At 41.7% G+C, this 19,304-nt stretch overlaps 2 protein-coding genes across 2 annotated transcripts; both read left to right on the top strand.

Moving 5' to 3' along the window:
• Positions 1–2,928: 2,928 nt before the first annotated feature.
• LOC106589761 (homeobox protein Nkx-2.5) lies at positions 2,929–5,535 on the top strand. The gene is made up of 2 exons (XM_014180088.3): positions 2,929–3,595; positions 4,483–5,535. The coding sequence occupies exons 1-2, from the start codon at positions 3,211–3,213 to the stop codon at positions 5,118–5,120; spliced, it is 1,023 nt and encodes a 340-aa protein (XP_014035563.3). The 5' UTR covers positions 2,929–3,210; the 3' UTR covers positions 5,121–5,535.
• A 4,753-nt stretch (positions 5,536–10,288) lies between these two features.
• On the top strand, positions 10,289–12,313 carry LOC106589762 (uncharacterized). The gene is made up of 2 exons (XM_014180089.3): positions 10,289–10,872; positions 11,454–12,313. The coding sequence occupies exons 1-2, from the start codon at positions 10,524–10,526 to the stop codon at positions 11,963–11,965; spliced, it is 861 nt and encodes a 286-aa protein (XP_014035564.1). The 5' UTR covers positions 10,289–10,523; the 3' UTR covers positions 11,966–12,313.
• Positions 12,314–19,304: the final 6,991 nt, after the last annotated feature.

Here is a 19,304-nt window from a genome sequence, read left to right as displayed (position 1 = left end):
TGCCATGGCTTGTAAAAGTGAAGTATTACAATTGTAAATAAACAGACCTTTGGCTCACCCGGTCGTGTTTTGGGAGTCAATAAATCCACCTAAATGCATGTGTAGGCTACATTTTCAGCGTCCCTAAAATAGGCTAGGTTAAAATACCCATAAACAACCTCTGTTTCAGTCAGATTGCTCCACATTTTCCTTGCGGCGTAACCACATTGCAGTTAGCCAATATAGGCTAATACAAGCAACTAAAACCGTAATGGAGGACTTTGTTTTGGGAAACACAAGTGCACGGATGGTGTTTATAGCCCTCCCCCTCTCTCCCCTTGTCCTCTCTTCCAGTCTTTCCCTTCTCCATCTCTCAAATGGTCCGTTTTAAAGACATACATCTTGAGTGGCTGGGGGAGACGCTCCTCTAATCTAAACAGCACTCTGCTGATGGCGAGCGGATGGGATTATTATTGTCTTTCTCTCCCCCTTTCTCCGCGTGGTTTAGGCGCTACCGGGGCTTTTGTCCCTGGCGCCTGTCCTGGCCACTGTAGACAGGCGACGAGAGGAGACGAGAGGTGTAGCATTACAACTAATACAACCTCTCTGATTTGCTCTCTGGAACTACGATGAAGTTTGCTCGCAGACAGCGGGACAGATACTTCTCAGAAGATATTTAATACACCAATACAGGCTATTAAATCGCTGTCACTAAGCAGTGTGTGTGTGTGTGTGTGTGTGTGTGTGTGTGTGTGTGTGTGTGTGTTCCACTGTATTGTATCATCGTCCATGTATGGGTCTAATTGTTTATGTTGTATAGTCTAGGCCCCTCTCCTGCATATGTCTTGAGAGTAAAAGGTATATGGTCCAAATGAGAGGACCAAGGCATTCAGAAAAGTTCATAATATTGCAAAGTTATAAAACATCTCAACACAAATAGTCGCAGTGTGCTCTGTTTTCTGTCTGTCCTCGGCGAGAGGCGAGTGGAGTCAGCAGACCCAGAGGATAATATAGGGTGAGAAACTGTCAGGTCTGGATCCTGTCCACATAGACATGCAGCCTTAAAATCGGTTAAATGGTAGTCCTAGTCTAGTCCACAACTACATAATAAACTGCGTGTTTTACTTTCAGTCGTGAACCAATCAACTAAGCCAAAAACATATATTCAAAACAAATAATATAGCCTTTAATATAGCCTTTAATATAGCCTATATTAATATAGCCTTTAAAATAGCCTTTAATATAGTCTTTAATATAGCCTTTAACATAGGCTTTAATATAGCCTTTAATATAGGCTTTAACATAGGCTTTAATATAGCCTTTAATAAAGCCTTTAATATACCCTTTAATATAGCCTTTAATAAAGCCTTTAATATAGCCTATATTAATATAGCCTTTAATATAGCCTTTAATATAGCCTTTAATATAGCCTTTAACATAGGCTTTAATATAGCCTTTAATATAGGCTTTAACATAGGCTTTAATATAGCCTTTAATATAGCCTTTAATATAGCCTATATTAATATAGCCTTTAATAAAGCCTTTAATATAGTCTTTAATAAAGCCTTTAATAAAGCCTATATTAATATAGCCTTTAATAAAGCCTTTAATATAGCATTTAATAAAGCCTTTAATATAGCCTTTAATATAGCCTTTAATATAGACTTTAATATAGCCTTTAATAAAGCCAAATGTGAATATTTAGAGTTGTTGGTTGACTGGTCACATAATTTTATAGGCTAGCTATATCATCATTGGTAGTGAAATTGTTCCAATTTAGATTAGCTAATATGTATAAGAACTTCAGAGCTATATGTTTGACTTCATCAATTCAAACGAGAAATGAATTACTCACACAAGCATCCAAAATGACAAACTGCGAAATAATAGCGTAAATGCCAATAGGCCTAATTGTAGTCCTAATGTTATTATTCATAAGTATGCCTATTATTATAATTTGGATCAATTTAATATAAATACAATCAACACAATTCTATGAAAACAATATGGAAATGTTTCTTCCAACCCTAAGCGCCGATGTGATGCAAACTAAAATGTGTTTGAATTAATTCATTGGGCGCTTTATAATTTGCCAGGATTCCCTTGTAAGTCTTTGTTTATGTTTTGTATTAAAGTATGGAGAAAATATCAGCATTTAGTTTTTCAAAAATACGAGGTATCCATCCCCCCACCCCACCCCCCTCCACACACACACACACACATTATTATCCAATCCGCGGTGTGTGGAAAGAGGACAATAAGGTGTGTATTATCTAAGAGTTTGTGATGATGGGAAGAGTAGCCTTGAGAGAGATAAAGACTGCGCTTAAATCGGAAACAAGACTGATAGCAACAGATAATGAATGTGTCGTTAATAACATGTCGTTAATAACCTATCCGTATTCCTCTATCCCTATTCCTCTATGCTGCTTATCAGCAGATACGTTTTATTAGCCTATTAAAACAGTGAAAAGGAAACGGTCTCAACCGTGCAGGCCTGCACACACTGACTCAAATATCTCTCTCTAGACACACCGACACATTCTTCTTCTTCCATTTGTATAATCGTTTCAGACGGTTACTATTCCATTTTTACACAATTCAATGTGGACTATATGCAAACCATAATTAAAACAGGTTTCCTACCTGTCCAGATAGTGCACGGAGCGTTTCTGAGGGCTGATACCACATTCACATTATTCTAGACCCTACTTCTTTTTAAATGTCCAATTGAAATAACGCGATGTGTTTATTTCGGCGTAGGAATCCTGTAACATAATAAAACATTTCAATAGTTGCTACTTGATAATCTTCTCTAAACGCTAAATGCAGAGAAGAGCTTGCGCCCTCGCGCCATGCAGTCACCCATCCCATTTTCTCGTGACGTAACTGGGAAAGGAGCGTCTGTCTTGGGTCCACCAACAAAACAGAAACTGGGTCTAACCAAATCCCTCAGCTAGCTAAACACACACAGCAGCCGAGGCAGAGAGAACAGAGCAGAGAGATGAGAGCTGTCACTACACGAAACAAGCCAGTCCTCCTTCGCATAACTCCACGAATAAAAAGCAACGCGCAGCAATCCTTTAAGCAACTGTAGGTTTTTTTCTTCACAGAGACGAATAGACCCCCTTTTGGTTCCGTTTACCTTCAATACCGTCTATCCAAACAAACACCTGCTTGAGGAGTTCTTTATGCTCGGATAAGCCACTTCACCAAGGGACTATAATTCCTATGATAATAATGCTTCCTAGCCCTGTTATTTCTGCCTCCACCACGCCGTTCTCAGTCAAGGACATACTGAAGTTGGAGCTTCAGCAGCATGCTCAACAACAGCGACTTGCCTCACACCTTGGGCCGCCCCATGAGAGCTCTCACCCGGGTCCACAGCAGCACCCTTACACCCTCCAGTCGCCCCCGTCTTGTATGCTGGCCGGCAGGGACAGCCCCAGCCCCGGGCTCTCGGAAGAAGAGGAGAGGATGGCCTACCTGAGTAGTCTGACGGTTCAGGAGCGGCTGATGGAGACGGGTCTAGCCGGGGAGAGATTCATTTCCCCGGGGCTGCAGGGACATTCAGCCGACACCAGCCTGGAGGTTGAGCAAGAGGACATAGACGCCAGTGAGTGGGTGATTCCTGCATTACCAGCACAACCTGAAAGAAAGTATTATATTATATTATTTTATTTTAGGTTCAGTAGGATTGCAGTAGTGTAGATTATCAGTCTCATATATTAAATTCGATTACATGATAATACACCCATAATGCACCCATTAATATAGGCCTAATTCATTCATATTTGTTCTTCCATTGAACTAGACTACTTCAGTATAACGACGTCATCTACATGCAGGGATCATATGTAAATAAAGGATACATCGTTTTGGAGAAGAAAAAAAACGTTTTTGACAATTATGCATGGCCGAATCACCAGATATAATAAAATCCTAGATGATTAGTTTTATAAAATAATTTAAAGAGCCATGTGTGTTTTTGTTATTGTCAGCTACACACTTAGGCTACACAATGAGCTGAAATGACTAGACTACCGTATTTGTTCTACACAATTGTTCTGTTATTGGACCAACTTTAACTAGGCCCTAATTACTGAATGTATTTACTGATTGAATATGCTTGAGTAAGACCTAATTACTGAATGTATTTACAGATTGAATATGCTTGAATAAGACCTAACTATTGAATGTATTTAGGCCTACCCTTTATACAGAGGATCCCATTAAGATTAAAAAAAGAAACACATATGACATGACGACATGAAAACAAATATATTTCAAGAACAAACATAGGTATCTGATTTAATTTCCCCTTGTGGTTCATTGATATTCGTGTAATTGATTAGCCAAAGAATCCACTCTGCTGGTATCCAATGTCTGAATCAGTGCCTGTGGGAATTATAGAAAACACGGGCAAAAACAGCATGTATAGCACATTTAGATTCATCTGTCAAAGTTAGATGACAAAAATCCCTCTCTCCTCTATTTCTCCAGAATCTTGTGGTGCAATGGGGGTGAGGGCCTGTGAGGAGTCCCCGCAGGCACACTCGGACTTGGAGAGACTCCCAAAACAGCAGAGGACCCGGCGGAAACCGCGCGTGCTCTTCTCCCAGGCGCAGGTGTTCGAGCTTGAGCGGCGCTTCAAGCAGCAGCGTTACCTATCCGCCCCCGAGAGGGAGCACCTGGCGAACACTCTGAAACTGACCTCCACACAGGTCAAAATCTGGTTCCAGAACAGGAGGTATAAGTGTAAACGGCAGCGGCAGGACAAGACCCTAGAAATGGCCGGACACCCTCACCACCTTGCCCCACCTAGGAGAGTGGCAGTCCCGGTGCTGGTGCGGGATGGGAAGCCCTGCCTGGCTGGATCTCAGAACTATAATACATCCTACGGTGTTGGAGCGGCCAGCCCCTATAGTTATAACGGCTACCCGGCTTATTCTTACCATAATCCAGTGTATACTAACACATACTCATGCACGTACTCTAGCCTGCCTGCTCTAGCACCCAACTCTACTGCTAACGCTTTTATGAATATGGGTCTGGCGAACCTGGGCGCGTCGCAATCTCAGGCCCAAACACCGCAGGGAACAGGCTGCCAAGGAACTCCGCAGGGCATTCGGGCCTGGTAGATGAATGTGATGATCTGCTTGTTGATTAACAGTTGATCACGTCGATCACTTGCCTACAGTATTTTGAGGATAAGGGAAAACCTGTCTGTGTCCCATGCAGCGAAATAGAAGGATTTCTCATTGAAATATATTAGTTGTTTCCTCATCAACGCGGTAAAAATACTGTTGGATACAGATATATACTATGGCAACATTGCAGACGGACTAAAACGCGTGCGCAACCGTGCGTAATATGGCCTAAAAGCTGTTGGGTGCTTGTGAACCAAGGATGTGAATGGCAAACATTGGCAATGATTATATCTGAGCTCTTTACATCAGAAATATGACTTTACCAGTAGCCTACTTGGTCTTTACCAGTGAAAACATTATTCTTCAACAACATAGCAGAAACTCCTTAAATAAAAGATCGAACATGTATGAGGATTAGTTGTTGTTATTTCGAATTGACCATTTGCTGCTGCCTTTTTTAGTCACTTATTTAAGATATTGTGCACTTAAACAATGCCCGCTGCGGTTTTTAGAAAATAAGCATATATTGACAAATAAAGTGAAACATTCGGGTATCAAAATTCAGACATGTGTTGATAATATTTTCAGAGGGAAAATAAAATTGTCGTATCCTTACACTCTCCATCGCAGTTCCGAAAATAGTTTCTAATGCGGCTGATATATACTGTAACTGAAAGAGGGCGTTGGTACAGTTCAGTGTCCTATGTCGCTTTGTTTGTCGATAGGACCGCCGAATGCCATTACCACGAGGGGCATAAACGTTCTCTTGGGAACTTGCTAAGGGAGACACTATACACTTGCAAGTGTGTGTGTGTGTGTGTGTGTGTGCGCGCGTGTGTTTGCGTGTGTGTGTGTGCGCGCGCGCGCGTGTGTGTGTGTGTGGGAGGGAGGGAGGGAGGGAGGGAGGGAGAGAGAAAGAAAGAAAGAAAGAAAGAAAGAAAGAAAGAAAGAAAGAAAGAAAGAAAGAAAGAAAGAAGAAGAAAGAAAGAAAGAAAGAAAGAAAGAAAGAAAGAAAGAAAAAGAAACCTTGCAAATGCCTTATGACATTTTTTTGTGGCTGGTTTTGAGTTGAGAGAGAAATGAATAGCCGCGTTCTTTCAATCTCTTTCTAAAAGGTGTGCTGTGTTTGTAGTCGGCCCACACATACATATGTGCGCACTAATTTCGGATATATTTATACCGTTTTTTTAAATGCTTTGATTGACGGTGGTTGTAAGGGTAGGCCTATTTCGTGATATTTTCTTCTTGTCGGCCTTTGAGGTTTTCGAGAAGGGGCGTTTGGTCTCCGGTTTGCGTTAGACAAATTCAGGCCGTCAATTAGGCCTATGCTGATTATTTGTAATCTAAAGATACAATTCAATTTTGGAAACATTTAATACTACACGATTAAAGCAAACATATTTAGGCCTATCTTAATTTCCCCCAAAATGCTAATTATTCTCTATTGAGCATTTGTTAAAGGCCTGCCAAAAAACATGGCTCTGTCAGCATACTGATCGCCATTGAAGGCCGTTTCCCAGCCATCGCTGTGTGAGAGTTGAGGGGAGAGTCAGATAGAAGAGCAGGCCAGGAAGACAGACAGAAACAGACAAGAGCCAGAACTCAGACAGACATAATGGAGAATGGAGAATTTAGGCCAGAGACGGACATTATCCAGACAACGCGCTGTAACAGTCTGATCGAGGGTCCACACGGACACGGCTTAGTCTGAACTGATCACCTATTAATAGCCTTGTAATGTTAAAATGCCATTTAAAAAGCGATTTATTATCATTTAGATACGAATATTGTGATGAAGAAGATAATATTTTTTAAATTCAGAATGATAAACTGTGAAACTTAAATTTCGTAAATCTGCTATAGCTACACACACTATTTCAAACCATAGTCACTCATCACATTCATGCCGACTGACTTTCCTTTATTGGATGTATCATTGGGTGTAGGCCTAGTCCAATTAAAAACACTGATTACATTGACGATTGCGACCGTTGAGGAAATGTTGCTGTGTTCTCATGGTAACTTCCATCCAACTTCCAATCTATACAATGGGAAACATGGTCTTCCTTAACAGATTCCCCAATAAAGGATGAAGTTCAATGGGAGAGTAACAGGGTTTGGGTTTACACACAGAGGAACTCCTATCACTTTGAGGTTTCCATATCACCGTCCTGTCTCTCCCTATACACAGGACTGATCCAATACGGGACGCCATTAATGGAGATGGATAGAAACGTAAACAGAGTGTTTGTCTCCAGCGGTAGGCGCGAGGCCGCTTCCCCTGGCTACTGCACTGCGTTTAGATGACATACCTGTGTCAGGGTAAGTGGCAGGGAGACCTTCAAATAAATAGAGTCGGCGACAGGAGGGCGATGCCTGAGGACGCGGTGTGTGTGTGTGTGTGTGTGTGTGTGTGTGTGTGTGTGTGTGTGTGTGTGTGTGTGTGTGTGTGTGTGTGTGTGTGTGTGTGTGTGTGTGTGTGGGGGGGGGGGGGGGGGGGGGAGAGAGTGCCAGAGCCGTGATTGCTATCTACCGCTGCCAAAGATAGCAGCTCATCCACCATCCACAAGGAGCACGGCGCTCCCGGAGTTTCCCAAAACAAAGTCTCCCATGGCAACCCTTCAAGAGGGTTACAGAAAACAAAGGCCAAATATAGAATACAGACAGCTATAGGCGGAGGAACTGAAGTACTGAAGGCCCACCTCACTCTCTCCGCCTGGTCTACCCGAACAGCAGGAGCTGTCGGCGGAGTTAGGGAATGACAGCGATGCGCTCCGGAACCCCACAAGGATGGAAAGAGTGGAGGCATAGATAAACATGTCTATGTTTGAAAATTGCATAGGCCTATGTAAGCTATATGTTTGTAATAGGCTTGCCAATGCTTCTGAATTAAATGTGAATCATATTGAGGAGATTGTGATGATGTTGAAATAAGTATATTTTCGTTACGCATGCATGGGAACCTACAATAGCCTACATAGATCCAGTCATTTAGGATACCATGAACACCTGCAGGTTTGCTTAACAACATGTCCATGACTTCTCCTCCAGACATGTTTTGACACCTCTGGGCTGTGTGTTCTCTGTAGTCAGAGCAGAGAGAGACTCTCTGTTTAGTTAGTGGGAGAAAACACAACACAACCGAGGAGCAAGCTCAGTCATCCGTCATCACAGTACCGCATCAATGAAACAATATAGACAGAGCGCGAAGTGTGTGTGTATGTGTGCGTGTGTGTGTGTGTGCGCGCGCGCGCATGCGGAGGGTGACTGCAAGTTGCTGCCCATCAAGGTAATCTGTTAAATGTTTCAAATTAATACTATTTCAAATGCTATTGAGATTTTTTCTAATTGTCTATTCCGGAAAATGACACTTGAGATAAGGCTAATGACAGGACAGAAATATATAGAACTAAAAATGTAGAACAAAAAGGTATTAAAAAAATTCCACGAAAGGCAGAACAATTATTAGGTCTTATTATGTAAACAGTTTCCCATACATATTTTATTTGAGATCCTGATTGCAGTGTTGTCTTGATTTTATTCAGATGATTTTGTTCTGTCGTGAAGATCCGTCAGTTCTGCGTGGAGCCACTCCTCAAGGCGCCGGACTGTATTTCCATACTCTCCTAAACCCAGTTAATAATGGCTGAGCCATTCTGCTGAGTGTGGTAATCATTACTACCACAGGGAGACGCTACTTACTCATGAACTAACTAACATGGACTGCTAGTTAAGACTACAGGTGCTAGCTACAATTATTATTCAAATGAAAGTGAGCGGATTACTTCAAGAATGTTTTACATTTACGCGCAATGATCCTCTTCGTCTTCCGGTTTCCAAATGCATCAGCCTCTTCGCCATGGTTACCAGAAGAGCTGCTGGAAGATGGGTGACCGAGTTCTTTCTGTTGTTGAAATTGTATAGTTTCTAAGCGAACAGCAGTCGCATACAATTAATTCACTTTCACATTTCAAAAAAAGCTCATGCGTAATTGAGGTGTGCATTGGCTTCTTCATCCTTTTCTCCACTGGCCCAAATAAGATCTGTTGTTGTTACTCTCTGAAAAACATATGCAGACAAACGTGACACCTTAATACAGGTCCACATCTCAAGTCCTCTCACACACAAATGACCAAGAAAAGAGAAAACCAGGACTGTAATAACCGCTTCACTCATTGTACCAACATTGATGTATATAGGCTTACTGTATTCACCTGACATTTGATCCGTTATGAAGGCCACACAAGTAAACTTATAATATTACTTTGATTGAACAGTCATGTCGCTGAAAGTTTTGAAGCATTCGATATGTGGGACATGTACTGTATAGCCTACTGTAAGAACACTTTAAGCACCATTTTAGCTTCAAATCCACATCAAGGCAAAAGCACAAGAAAGGGGATGAAGACAGTACAAATTGTAATTAGTGTCAGAAAAACCCTCTAAAACCATGACAAAAACGCACAAGGGACCTTCTATGAACATAACTGTTTGGTATTACTTACAACTAAATGGACAGAGGCGCCCAGCACACATTTGAGGACTAAAATAAGATAAATAAAATACTGTTTTCATGTCACCCTCTTTACCAAACAAATTAATGTAGGCTAATCTTGAAATGCGGAGGCACCATGGAATTCCTATAGTGAGTATGGATAGCCTAAGAGGCCAGAGGCGGTGGGGCTGTAGCGTACCGCAGTCTCCACATCAGTAGTTATTGATCCTTCATAACACATTAAAACCAGATAAGAGCCATACAGTACACAAGTACAAGGTTCTTAGATCTTGCAATAGCCCTTCACATATTGCCCTCAACAAAACCCCCTCACATAACAGCAGACCGTTCCCGTAACTGCTGAGGGTCACTAAGTTTTCCTCATTCCTAACAACAGTGTCAAACTCAAACAAAAGTTTAAAAAATGCATTTGTGCTACCTCCATCCATCATAGTCCATAACACTTATACAATCACTACAGGCTTTTGCTCCTGGTCTCCAAATGACGCCCAAGTAGCCAGTTTATCTCTCCGTCATCAATTAAAGTCAAGTGCTTGAGGGATAGACTTTACCCGGCAAGGCGGTCCAGGGCGGGGCTAATCAGCGCACACAGCCAATCAGCGCAGGCTTCAGTGGCAGTAGTGAGAGTTGTAAAGCAGACATGACATTTACTGACACATCCGCTGTTGATTAGGCCAGAGGCTGTTTCACCGCAATTAAATGACATCAGGAGAAGATCGAGAGAAAAGAGCAGAGAGGACAACCCAATCAATACCTGGAGAGTTTTCATTGTTGAGGGGTTCTGATAATGCGGGCCGCACTACTTTCGAGGGTGGGTTGAGAGAATATCCTAATAAAACTTACGTTGTGATAAAAGTTGGTTTTGCGTAAATGTCATCATGGCGCTGGGCCGCCCATCTTTCTCCATCAACGACATCCTCACCCGGCGACGTGACACACGAGACAACATTCAAATTTCACGGGATCTGACAGATCTATGCGCGATAAAGCTGGCCACCATCAACCAGGATCAGCCAACCGAGAGAAGGGATGGGAGCTCGAGCGGCCCCGGTTCATCCACGTCGGACTGCAGTGAGGAGCACAAACAGGATGAGATGGAGATGATACACATCCGCCAAGGAAATATTCGTTCCTCTCCCGGTTTGGGCGACATCAGGAACCCCACGTCTGAGGCCGGTAGTGAAGAGAGCACTGGAGAAGAGACGGATTACATGTCATGCAGAAAAGGTACCCTCTCAGTCTGTTTATAAGATTATTGATATCGACCAGGAATCTAAATGTAATCATGACACAGGTTTGTTGTTGGAATGGGATTATGCTGATCAATAGGCTACTGTAGGCTACAACGCGTTGTCTCACCACGCCATAGCCATATACAGTGAGCAAACTGTCTATATCGGCCTACAGTGAACAAAATCAATTCTGCTTTGAACAAACTAAATTCCATATATAGGGGAAAAAGTCAATTCTGTTTGGTTATTTCCAGCCTACATTTGATATGGCTTTCGATTTGTATTTTAAAACGACCGAAGCAATAGGCTGTATATAATAGGAAGCATGCTTAATAATCACATGATTACGAGTAAAATTATAACCCTACTTACTGGCTTGGAACTTGTAATTTATTGAGTAATAAACATCACTGTAAGTGATTGTGGACATGTTTACTTGAAAGACGTATTGTGGAAACACGCTGTGTGTTGGAGCGACATAGACTAGTATACGTTGTTGCTATTTCAAGCATAAAGAGGTCGCCTGTTTGCCAAATAACCACAAGGCATTTTAATTTCTTCTTTCCTCCAATACAGACATAAACAACAAACAACTACCCAGTCTGGATCAAGACAAACAGAGGGAGGAGGAGGAGAGGGAGAGTAGTTACAGCACCGTAGGCCAACCCATATCTGGTAACAAGAAGCGCTCCCGTGCGGCCTTCTCCCACGCGCAGGTCTACGAGCTAGAGCGTCGGTTTAACGTGCAGCGCTACCTGTCTGGTCCTGAACGGGCGGCCCTGGCGGGCGCGCTGAAGCTCACGGAAACCCAGGTGAAAATCTGGTTCCAGAACCGGAGATATAAGACTAAACGGCGGCAGATGGCGGCAGAACTAGCCTCCCGTATCTCCTCTACACCCGCCACACTGGCTAAGAAAGTGGCGGTGAAGGTCCTGGTTCGAGACGATCAAAGACAGTACGGTGAGGATGACCTGTCCAGTCCGCCTGCTCTGCCTCTCTACCCGGCCTACCGATATGGATACTACCCCTACATGTACTGCTTCCAGCCATGGCTCTCTAGCAATGCCCTTTGTGGGAGCATGCATTGACACAATGGCGTAGCCATGCCTGAAAAACATGACATTCATTAACTTTATGGATTCAGGCCTACTAAAAGAAGACAAAGACACGCGGTCGACATTTCTACGTGCGTTTCTGTGTAAATACTTTCTTTATTCTCTCGTGGAGAGGAAGATCATTTCGCCCCACCGTGAGCCTTTTTGATGCTGTAGCCTACACCTGCAAGGACAATCCTATCGACATCACTCAGACAACATTGATGGATACAGCTAAATTCAATACATGTCCTGAAGAAAGTAGAAGGCCTAGATAATAATATTGAAATTATTACGCAGGAATGTATAGCCAAATAATAACTCAATAAAGCTTTAAAACAATTTGGTATTCATCAGTATCCTCATTTAATTTATTTACACACACAAATATAACTATTTTTATAAAACAGGAGGAATATAGGATTAGGATTATGAAACAATATAGGCTAATATCAAGTGCTAAAATCGAAATCAAAACCAATTTACATTTCTAAAATGTGAATACACTTTTGACAGAATTTTCGATCTAAGCCTTGAACTTTAAAATAACTTTTCACATTCTGAAACATGCAGTAGATTCGTTCTAACAAATATCTAGGTAAACTAAAATAGTTTTTCTCCGATTCAAGCCAACAGCCATCTTCATTATGAAATTCGAACCAGCAAAAAACATGGATATCGAGACATTATATTCGTGCCTGGTAAACATTGAACCCACAAGGACAGAAATGTGTAGCCTTCAACAAGATGATTCAAAAGACTTTGCACCAATGAGGACGTGATGTGTGTGAATATGGCTGTTAATATTATGGTCGAGATCTTGAAGCCTGAAGCCTACAAGTTAAAGTAACTAAATCTAACAATCTAAAAATGCTGGGTTTGAAAATAATTTAATTTTATAATTCAATATGAGGCTTAGAATGTAAAGGTAATTTATTATGAACTAGCTAATTAGGCTAGTTTATATTCTATTCATTTACATTCTAGAAGATTTCACGTTTTCAAAATGTTGAGCCAAAATAATTCATGTAAATACGGTACCTGCTGCTTACACTGCCCCGATTTGTTTTGTGGTTCGAGTGTGCAAATATGGCTTCTACCTTCTCCAAGGGATTTTCCAAACAGATCTCTGATAGTATTGACATTATGGACCATAAATAATGACCGTGGTTGAATTGCAAATCAATGTCATATTAATAGTAGGGCAATAGGCCCACCTGTAATTCGTTTACTGACACATTTCCCTATTCACTAATTGATAATACAGATACAACCAATCGTAATAAAATCATAATTGATCATTTAGATACATATTCAAATGTACAATTTTTGGTACTCTTCCCCAGATCTGTACCTTGACATAATCCGGTCTCAAAGCTCTACAGACAATTCCTTCGACCTAATCTTAAATTAACACGACAAATAGCACAGTTGGGAGATTTGGAAAGCCATAGTCAATCAATCAACAATATAATAATACTTTTAAAACAAATATTTATCTTTAACTTGCAATCTGTAGATACTATGCCATTAGATAGGTTCAGAATTTATGTGAAACATCACAGCACAGTTGAAAAATATATTCTATGTTCTATAATAGTTATGACTGAAAAACACCATGTATGGTGAATTCAGAAAGTATTCAGACCCCTTGATTTATTCCACATTTTCTTACATTACAGCCTTACAAAAAAAAAAGTCAAATGTATTCAAAATAAAAAACAGACTCCTGCCTTTTCTTGGCTGTGTGCTTAGGGTCGTTGTCCTGTTGGAAGGTGAACCTTCTCCCCAGTATAAGGTCCTGAGTGCTCTGGAGCAGGTTTTCATCAAGGATCTCTCTGTACTTTGCTCTGTTCATCTTTCCCTCGATCCTGACTAGTCTCCCAGTCCCTGCCAATGGAAACATTCCCACAGTATGATACCCCATAAATACAAAATGAAAACAGGTTTTTAGACATTTTTGCAAATTTATTAAAAATTAAAAACAGAAATAACTTTTTTACAAAAGTATTCAGACCCTTTGCTATGAGACTTGAAATTGAGCTCAGGTGCATCCTGTTTCCATTTATCATCCTTGAGATGTTTCTACAATTTGACTGGAGTCCACCTGTGGTAAATTAAATTGATTGGACATGATTTGGAAAGGCACACACCTGTCTATACAAAGTCCCAAAGTTGACAGTGCATGTCAGAACAAAAACCAAGACATGAGGTCGAAGGAATTGTCTGTAGAGCTTTGAGACCGGATTATGTCAAGGTACAGATCTGGGGAAGAGTACCAAAAAATGTCTGCAGCATTGAAGGCCCCCAAGAACACAGTGGCCTCCATCATTCTTAAATGCAAGATGTTTGGAAACACCAAGACTTTTCCTAGAGCGAGCCGGCCCGGCCAAACTGAGCAATCGGGGGAGAAGGGACTTGGTCAGGGAAGTGACCAAGAACCTCATGGTCACTCTGACAGAGCTCTAAGGTTCGTCTGTGGAGAATGGAGAACCTTCCAGAAAGAAAACCATCTCTGCAGCACTTTACCAATCAGGCCTTTATGGTAGAGTGGCCAGACGGAAGCAACTTCTCAGTAAAAGGCACATGACAGCCCACTTGGAGTTTGCCAAAAGGCACCTAAAGACTCTCAGACAATGAGAAACAAGATTCTCTGGTCTGATGAAACCAAGATTGAACTCTTTAGCCTGAATGTCAATCATTGTGTCTAGAGGAAACCTGGCACCATCCCTACAGTGAAGCATGGTGGTGGCAGCATCATACTGTGGGGATGTTTTTCAGCGTTAGGGACTGGGAGACTAGTCATGATTGAGGCAAAGATGAACGGAGCAAATACAGAGAGATCCCTAATAAAAACCTGCTCCAGAGAGCTCAGGACCTCAGACTGGGGCTAAGATTTACCTTCTAACAGGACAACGACCCTAAGCACACAGCCAAGACAATGTAGGAGTGGCTTTGGGACAAGTCTCTGAATGTCCTTGAGTGACCCAGCCAGAGCCCGGACTTGACCCCAATCGAACATCTCTGGAGAGACCTGAAAATAGCTGTGAAGCGACGCTCCCCATCTAACCTGACAGAGCTTGAGGTCTGCAGAGACGAATACGAGAAACTTCCCAAATAAAAGTGTGCCAAGCTTGCAGCATCATACCCAAGAAGACTCAAGGCTGTAATCACTGCCAAAGGTGTTTCAACAAAGTACTGAGTAAAGGGTCTGAATACTTATGTAAATTTAATATTTCAGCTTTTATTTTTTTTAAATTAGCAAAAATGTCTAAAAACCTGTTTTTGCTTTGCCATTATGTGGTATTGTGTGTTGATTGATGAAGAAAAAAAATATTTAATGAATTTTAAAATAACGTAACAAAATGTGGAAAAAGTCAAGGGGTCTGAATACTTTCCGAAGGCACTGTATAATAATAAATAAATAGTTACAATAAAATAACAAATACCCCTCTTTCCAAAAGTGAAAACTTCATTGAATTGTCATGCTAGTTTTGGGTGTGTAGTGCTGTTCAATTTGACAAACGCCATCCCATACCATTAATCCTTAGATTGTATGGTTCTGAATGTGTGTTCACTGCTGTTGTGAATCCCCTGTCCTGGCCCAGCTGCATGAGTCAGATAGAGCACCATACAGCCTCTCTCCTCAGCACAGAACCACATTTATCATCATGCTATGCTGAAAAGACTGTGCAGACTAAACCCTCATCTCACTGTAAAATACCCTGCCTAGGAGTTAGCTGCTGCAGTTTAACTAAATATAAATATCCATGTTGGATGGAGTTAAGTGCCAATGGAATATCTGGTAGGGGCGAGAAAATGGAATGAGGAATGCTGAAAGCGACATTAGGCCAATTCAAAATGGGAACTTTGTAAAGCATGTACACACACACACACACACACACACACACACACACACACACACACACACACACACACACACACACACACACACACACACACACACACACACACACACACACACACACACACACGTACACATGGATTTTGTGTTTGAGATATGTGCTAGTAGAGTAGTGGGCTGAGGGTATACACTTAATGTGCTGAGAAATCTCTTGTGAAATGTATTGTAATGTTTTTAAAATTGTATAGAACTGCCTTAAGTTTATTGGACCCCAGGAAGTTTAGCTGCTGCCTTGGCAGCAGCTAATGGGGATCCATAATAAAAAAATATATATACAAACTCTACATAGTGTTTTGTACCACTCTCATATCATAAGCTAAATTATTGTGTTTTCAATGCACATTTAGAGGTTTGCATTAAAAAGACAGCCTGAAACAAACAGAGATTTCCTGAGTTGGCAGTTATCCAGTTTAGTCAGGTTTTAGAGTGCTTCTCACGCCTCATGCTATGTCTTCTACTTGAGATGAACAGGATTCACTTCTCTCATAGCTGATGTGTGGTGAAAGATGGGGCACAAAATGGCTGCCGTGGCATCACTTAGGTAGGTGCTATATCAGTACTATTTGATACGTTTTTTTCTCCCTAACCACATAAATAAAGTATTCATCATTAATTTAAGTATTCCAAAGCATTATCGGTAGTAGTAGTATTGCAGCTGTAGTGAAAGACTCCAACACCCTGTCTGTCTACCTACACATTACACACCACCTAGGCCTCCAACCTGTTTGTCAGACAGAGTTTCACCTTGGGCATGACTGACAGCTGCCAAGCTTCATTCATCTCTCTCAGATCAGACTAATCACTCTAAGCTGTCGCAAGTGGCTGGCATTGTACACACATGGTTCCGGGAAAAAGAGACAACACAACTCCTTGAGACTGACGAACCATGACTAACGAGCCCATCCTTCATTATTATCTACTGACATTTACAGGGAGGTTACATTCATGTGACTAGTAACATGGGTGACTAGAGTTATCATTACAGAGTTGACAACATCCTTGTCAACTTGGAATGTTAAAGACAAAGATGATACCTCTGGGTAGCTATATTTATGTGGCTATAACACATTGAAGACAAGAGCTCGTAATATTATAATATTATATATTATAATATTATTATTATTGTAGGGTCCCTGTAAGCATAGTGTAAAAAATACAAGATGTCTGGACCACTATGGCACAGGAGAGTACTTGCTTTTCGTTTGATCTCCGGTCTTGAAGACCTAATGGGTGTGCAGGTTTTGGTTCCAGCCAGCACTAACATACCTGATCCTGGTCATGGTCCCAACTCCCAACTGAAGACCATGATTAGTGGATTATTGAGGTGTGTTAGTGCTGTTTGGACCTTGGAACAAAAGGCTGCACATGTACTAGCTGTCCAGGACCGAAGTTAGAGACCCGTGGTCTAGACCCTACAGACCCTTTTGGTGCTGGACAGGTGAGAGAAGACCTGGGTCAGCAATCTAACTTTGTGTTTATGTATAAATATACACTACATGACCAAAAGTATGTGGACACCTGCTCATCAAACATATCATTCCAAAATCATGAGCATTAATATGGAGTTGGTCCCCCTTTGCAGCTATAACAGCCCCCACTCTTCTGGGAAGGCTTTCCACTAGATGTTGGAACATTACTGCGTGGACTTGATTCCATTCAGCCACAAGATCATTAGTGTGGTTGGGCACTGATGTTGGGCGATTAGGCCTGGCTCGCAGTCAACATTCCAATTCATCCCAAAGCTGTTTGATGGAGTTGAGGTCAGGGCTCTGTGCAGGCCAGTGAAGTTCTTCCCCACCAATCTCGACAAACCATTTCTGTATGGACCTCGCTTTGTGCACAGGCGCATTGTCATGCAGAAACAGGAAAGGGCCTTCTCCAAACTCTAGCCACAAAGTTGGAAGCACAGAATCGTCTAGAATGTCATTGTATGCTGTAGCGTAAAGATTTCCCTTTAGTGGAACTAAGGGGCCTAGCCTGAACCATGAAAAACAGCACCAGACCATTATTCATCCTCCTCCAAACTTTACAGTTGGCACTATGCATTCAGGCAGGTAGCGTTCTCCTGGCATCCGCCAAATCCAGATGGTGAAGTGTGATTCATCACTCCAGGGAACGTGTTTCCACTGCTCCAGAGTCCAATGGCGGTTAGCTTTAGCTCCAGCCAACGCTTGGCATTAATGATGGTGATGTTAGGCTTGTGTGCGGCTGTTTGGCCATGGAAACCTATTTCATGAAGCTTCAGACGATCAATTATTGTGCCGATGTTGTTTCCAAAGGCAGTTTGGAACTCGGTAGTGAGTGTTGCAACTGAGGACAGACAATTTTTACGCGCTTCAGCACTCGGTTGTCCCGTTCTGTGAGCTTGTGTGGTCTATCACCTCGCAGCTGAGCCATTGTTGCTCCTAGACATTTTCACTTGACAATAGGAGCACTTACAGTTGACCTGGGCAGCTCTAGCAGGGCAGACATTTGACGAACTTACTTGTTGGAAAGGTGCCATCCTATGACGGTGCCACATTGAAAGTCACTGAGCTCTTCAGTAAGGCATTCTACTGCCAATGTTTGTCTATGGAGATTGCATGGCCGTTTGCTCGATTTTATACACCTGTCAGAAACAGGTGTAGCTGTAATAGCCAAATCTACTAATTTGAAGGCGCGTCCACATACTTTTGTATATATAGTGTATAATTCACAAGTATGTAAACATTTAGTCTGAGAGAGAAAGCAAAGCATCCGCTTCACGCTTCCCTGCTGTTTGACTTGAAGAGGCTCATAAAACAGAGGGAGGGGGAGAAAAAGAGGGAAGGGGAGGCGAGGGGCGGGCAGAGACAGACAGACAAAAAGACAGACAGACGAGAGAAAGGGATCAAATCAAATAAAGTGTTATCTGTCACATGCTTGGTAAACAACAGGTGTAGACTAACAGTGAAATGCTGACTCATAGGCCCTTCACAACAATGGAGAGAGAAAAAAGAGAGATAGAAGAAAAACAAATAAGAGGAATGAGTAATGATAACTTAGCTATATACACAGGGTACCATTACCGAGTCCATGTGCATGGGTACAAGGTAACTGAAGTAGATATGTACATACAGTATACAGTGAATTCAGAAAGTGTTCAGACCCCTTAGCTTTTTCCACATTTTATTACCTTAATACCTTATTTTAAATTGGATTAAATAGTTTTTTCCCCCTCATCAATCAACACACAATACCCCATAATGACGTTACAATACCCCATAATGACATCACAAAACCCCAAAATAACATCACAATAACCCATAATGACATTACAATACCCCATAATGACATCACAAAACCCCAAAATAACATCACAATAACCCATAATGACATTACAATACCCCATAATGACATCACAATACCCCATAATGACATTACAATACC

Source organism: Salmo salar, chromosome 28 (assembly GCF_965601325.2).
Source record: "Salmo salar chromosome 28, fSalSal1, whole genome shotgun sequence".
Taxonomy (NCBI): domain Eukaryota; kingdom Metazoa; phylum Chordata; class Actinopteri; order Salmoniformes; family Salmonidae; genus Salmo; species Salmo salar.
The sequence above is the reverse complement of the archived record's forward strand: the minus strand, read 5'-3'. Positions and strand labels throughout refer to the sequence as shown.

Coding starts and splice junctions, on each gene's coding strand:
- LOC106589761 (XM_014180088.3), top strand. CDS start 3,211: ATGATAATAATGCTTCCTAGCCCTGTTATTTCTGCCTCCACCACGCCG. Junction 3,596..4,482: donor GCAAGAGGACATAGACGCCA/GTGAGTGGGTGA, acceptor CTATTTCTCCAG/AATCTTGTGGTGCAATGGGG.
- LOC106589762 (XM_014180089.3), top strand. CDS start 10,524: ATGGCGCTGGGCCGCCCATCTTTCTCCATCAACGACATCCTCACCCGG. Junction 10,873..11,453: donor TTACATGTCATGCAGAAAAG/GTACCCTCTCAG, acceptor CCTCCAATACAG/ACATAAACAACAAACAACTA.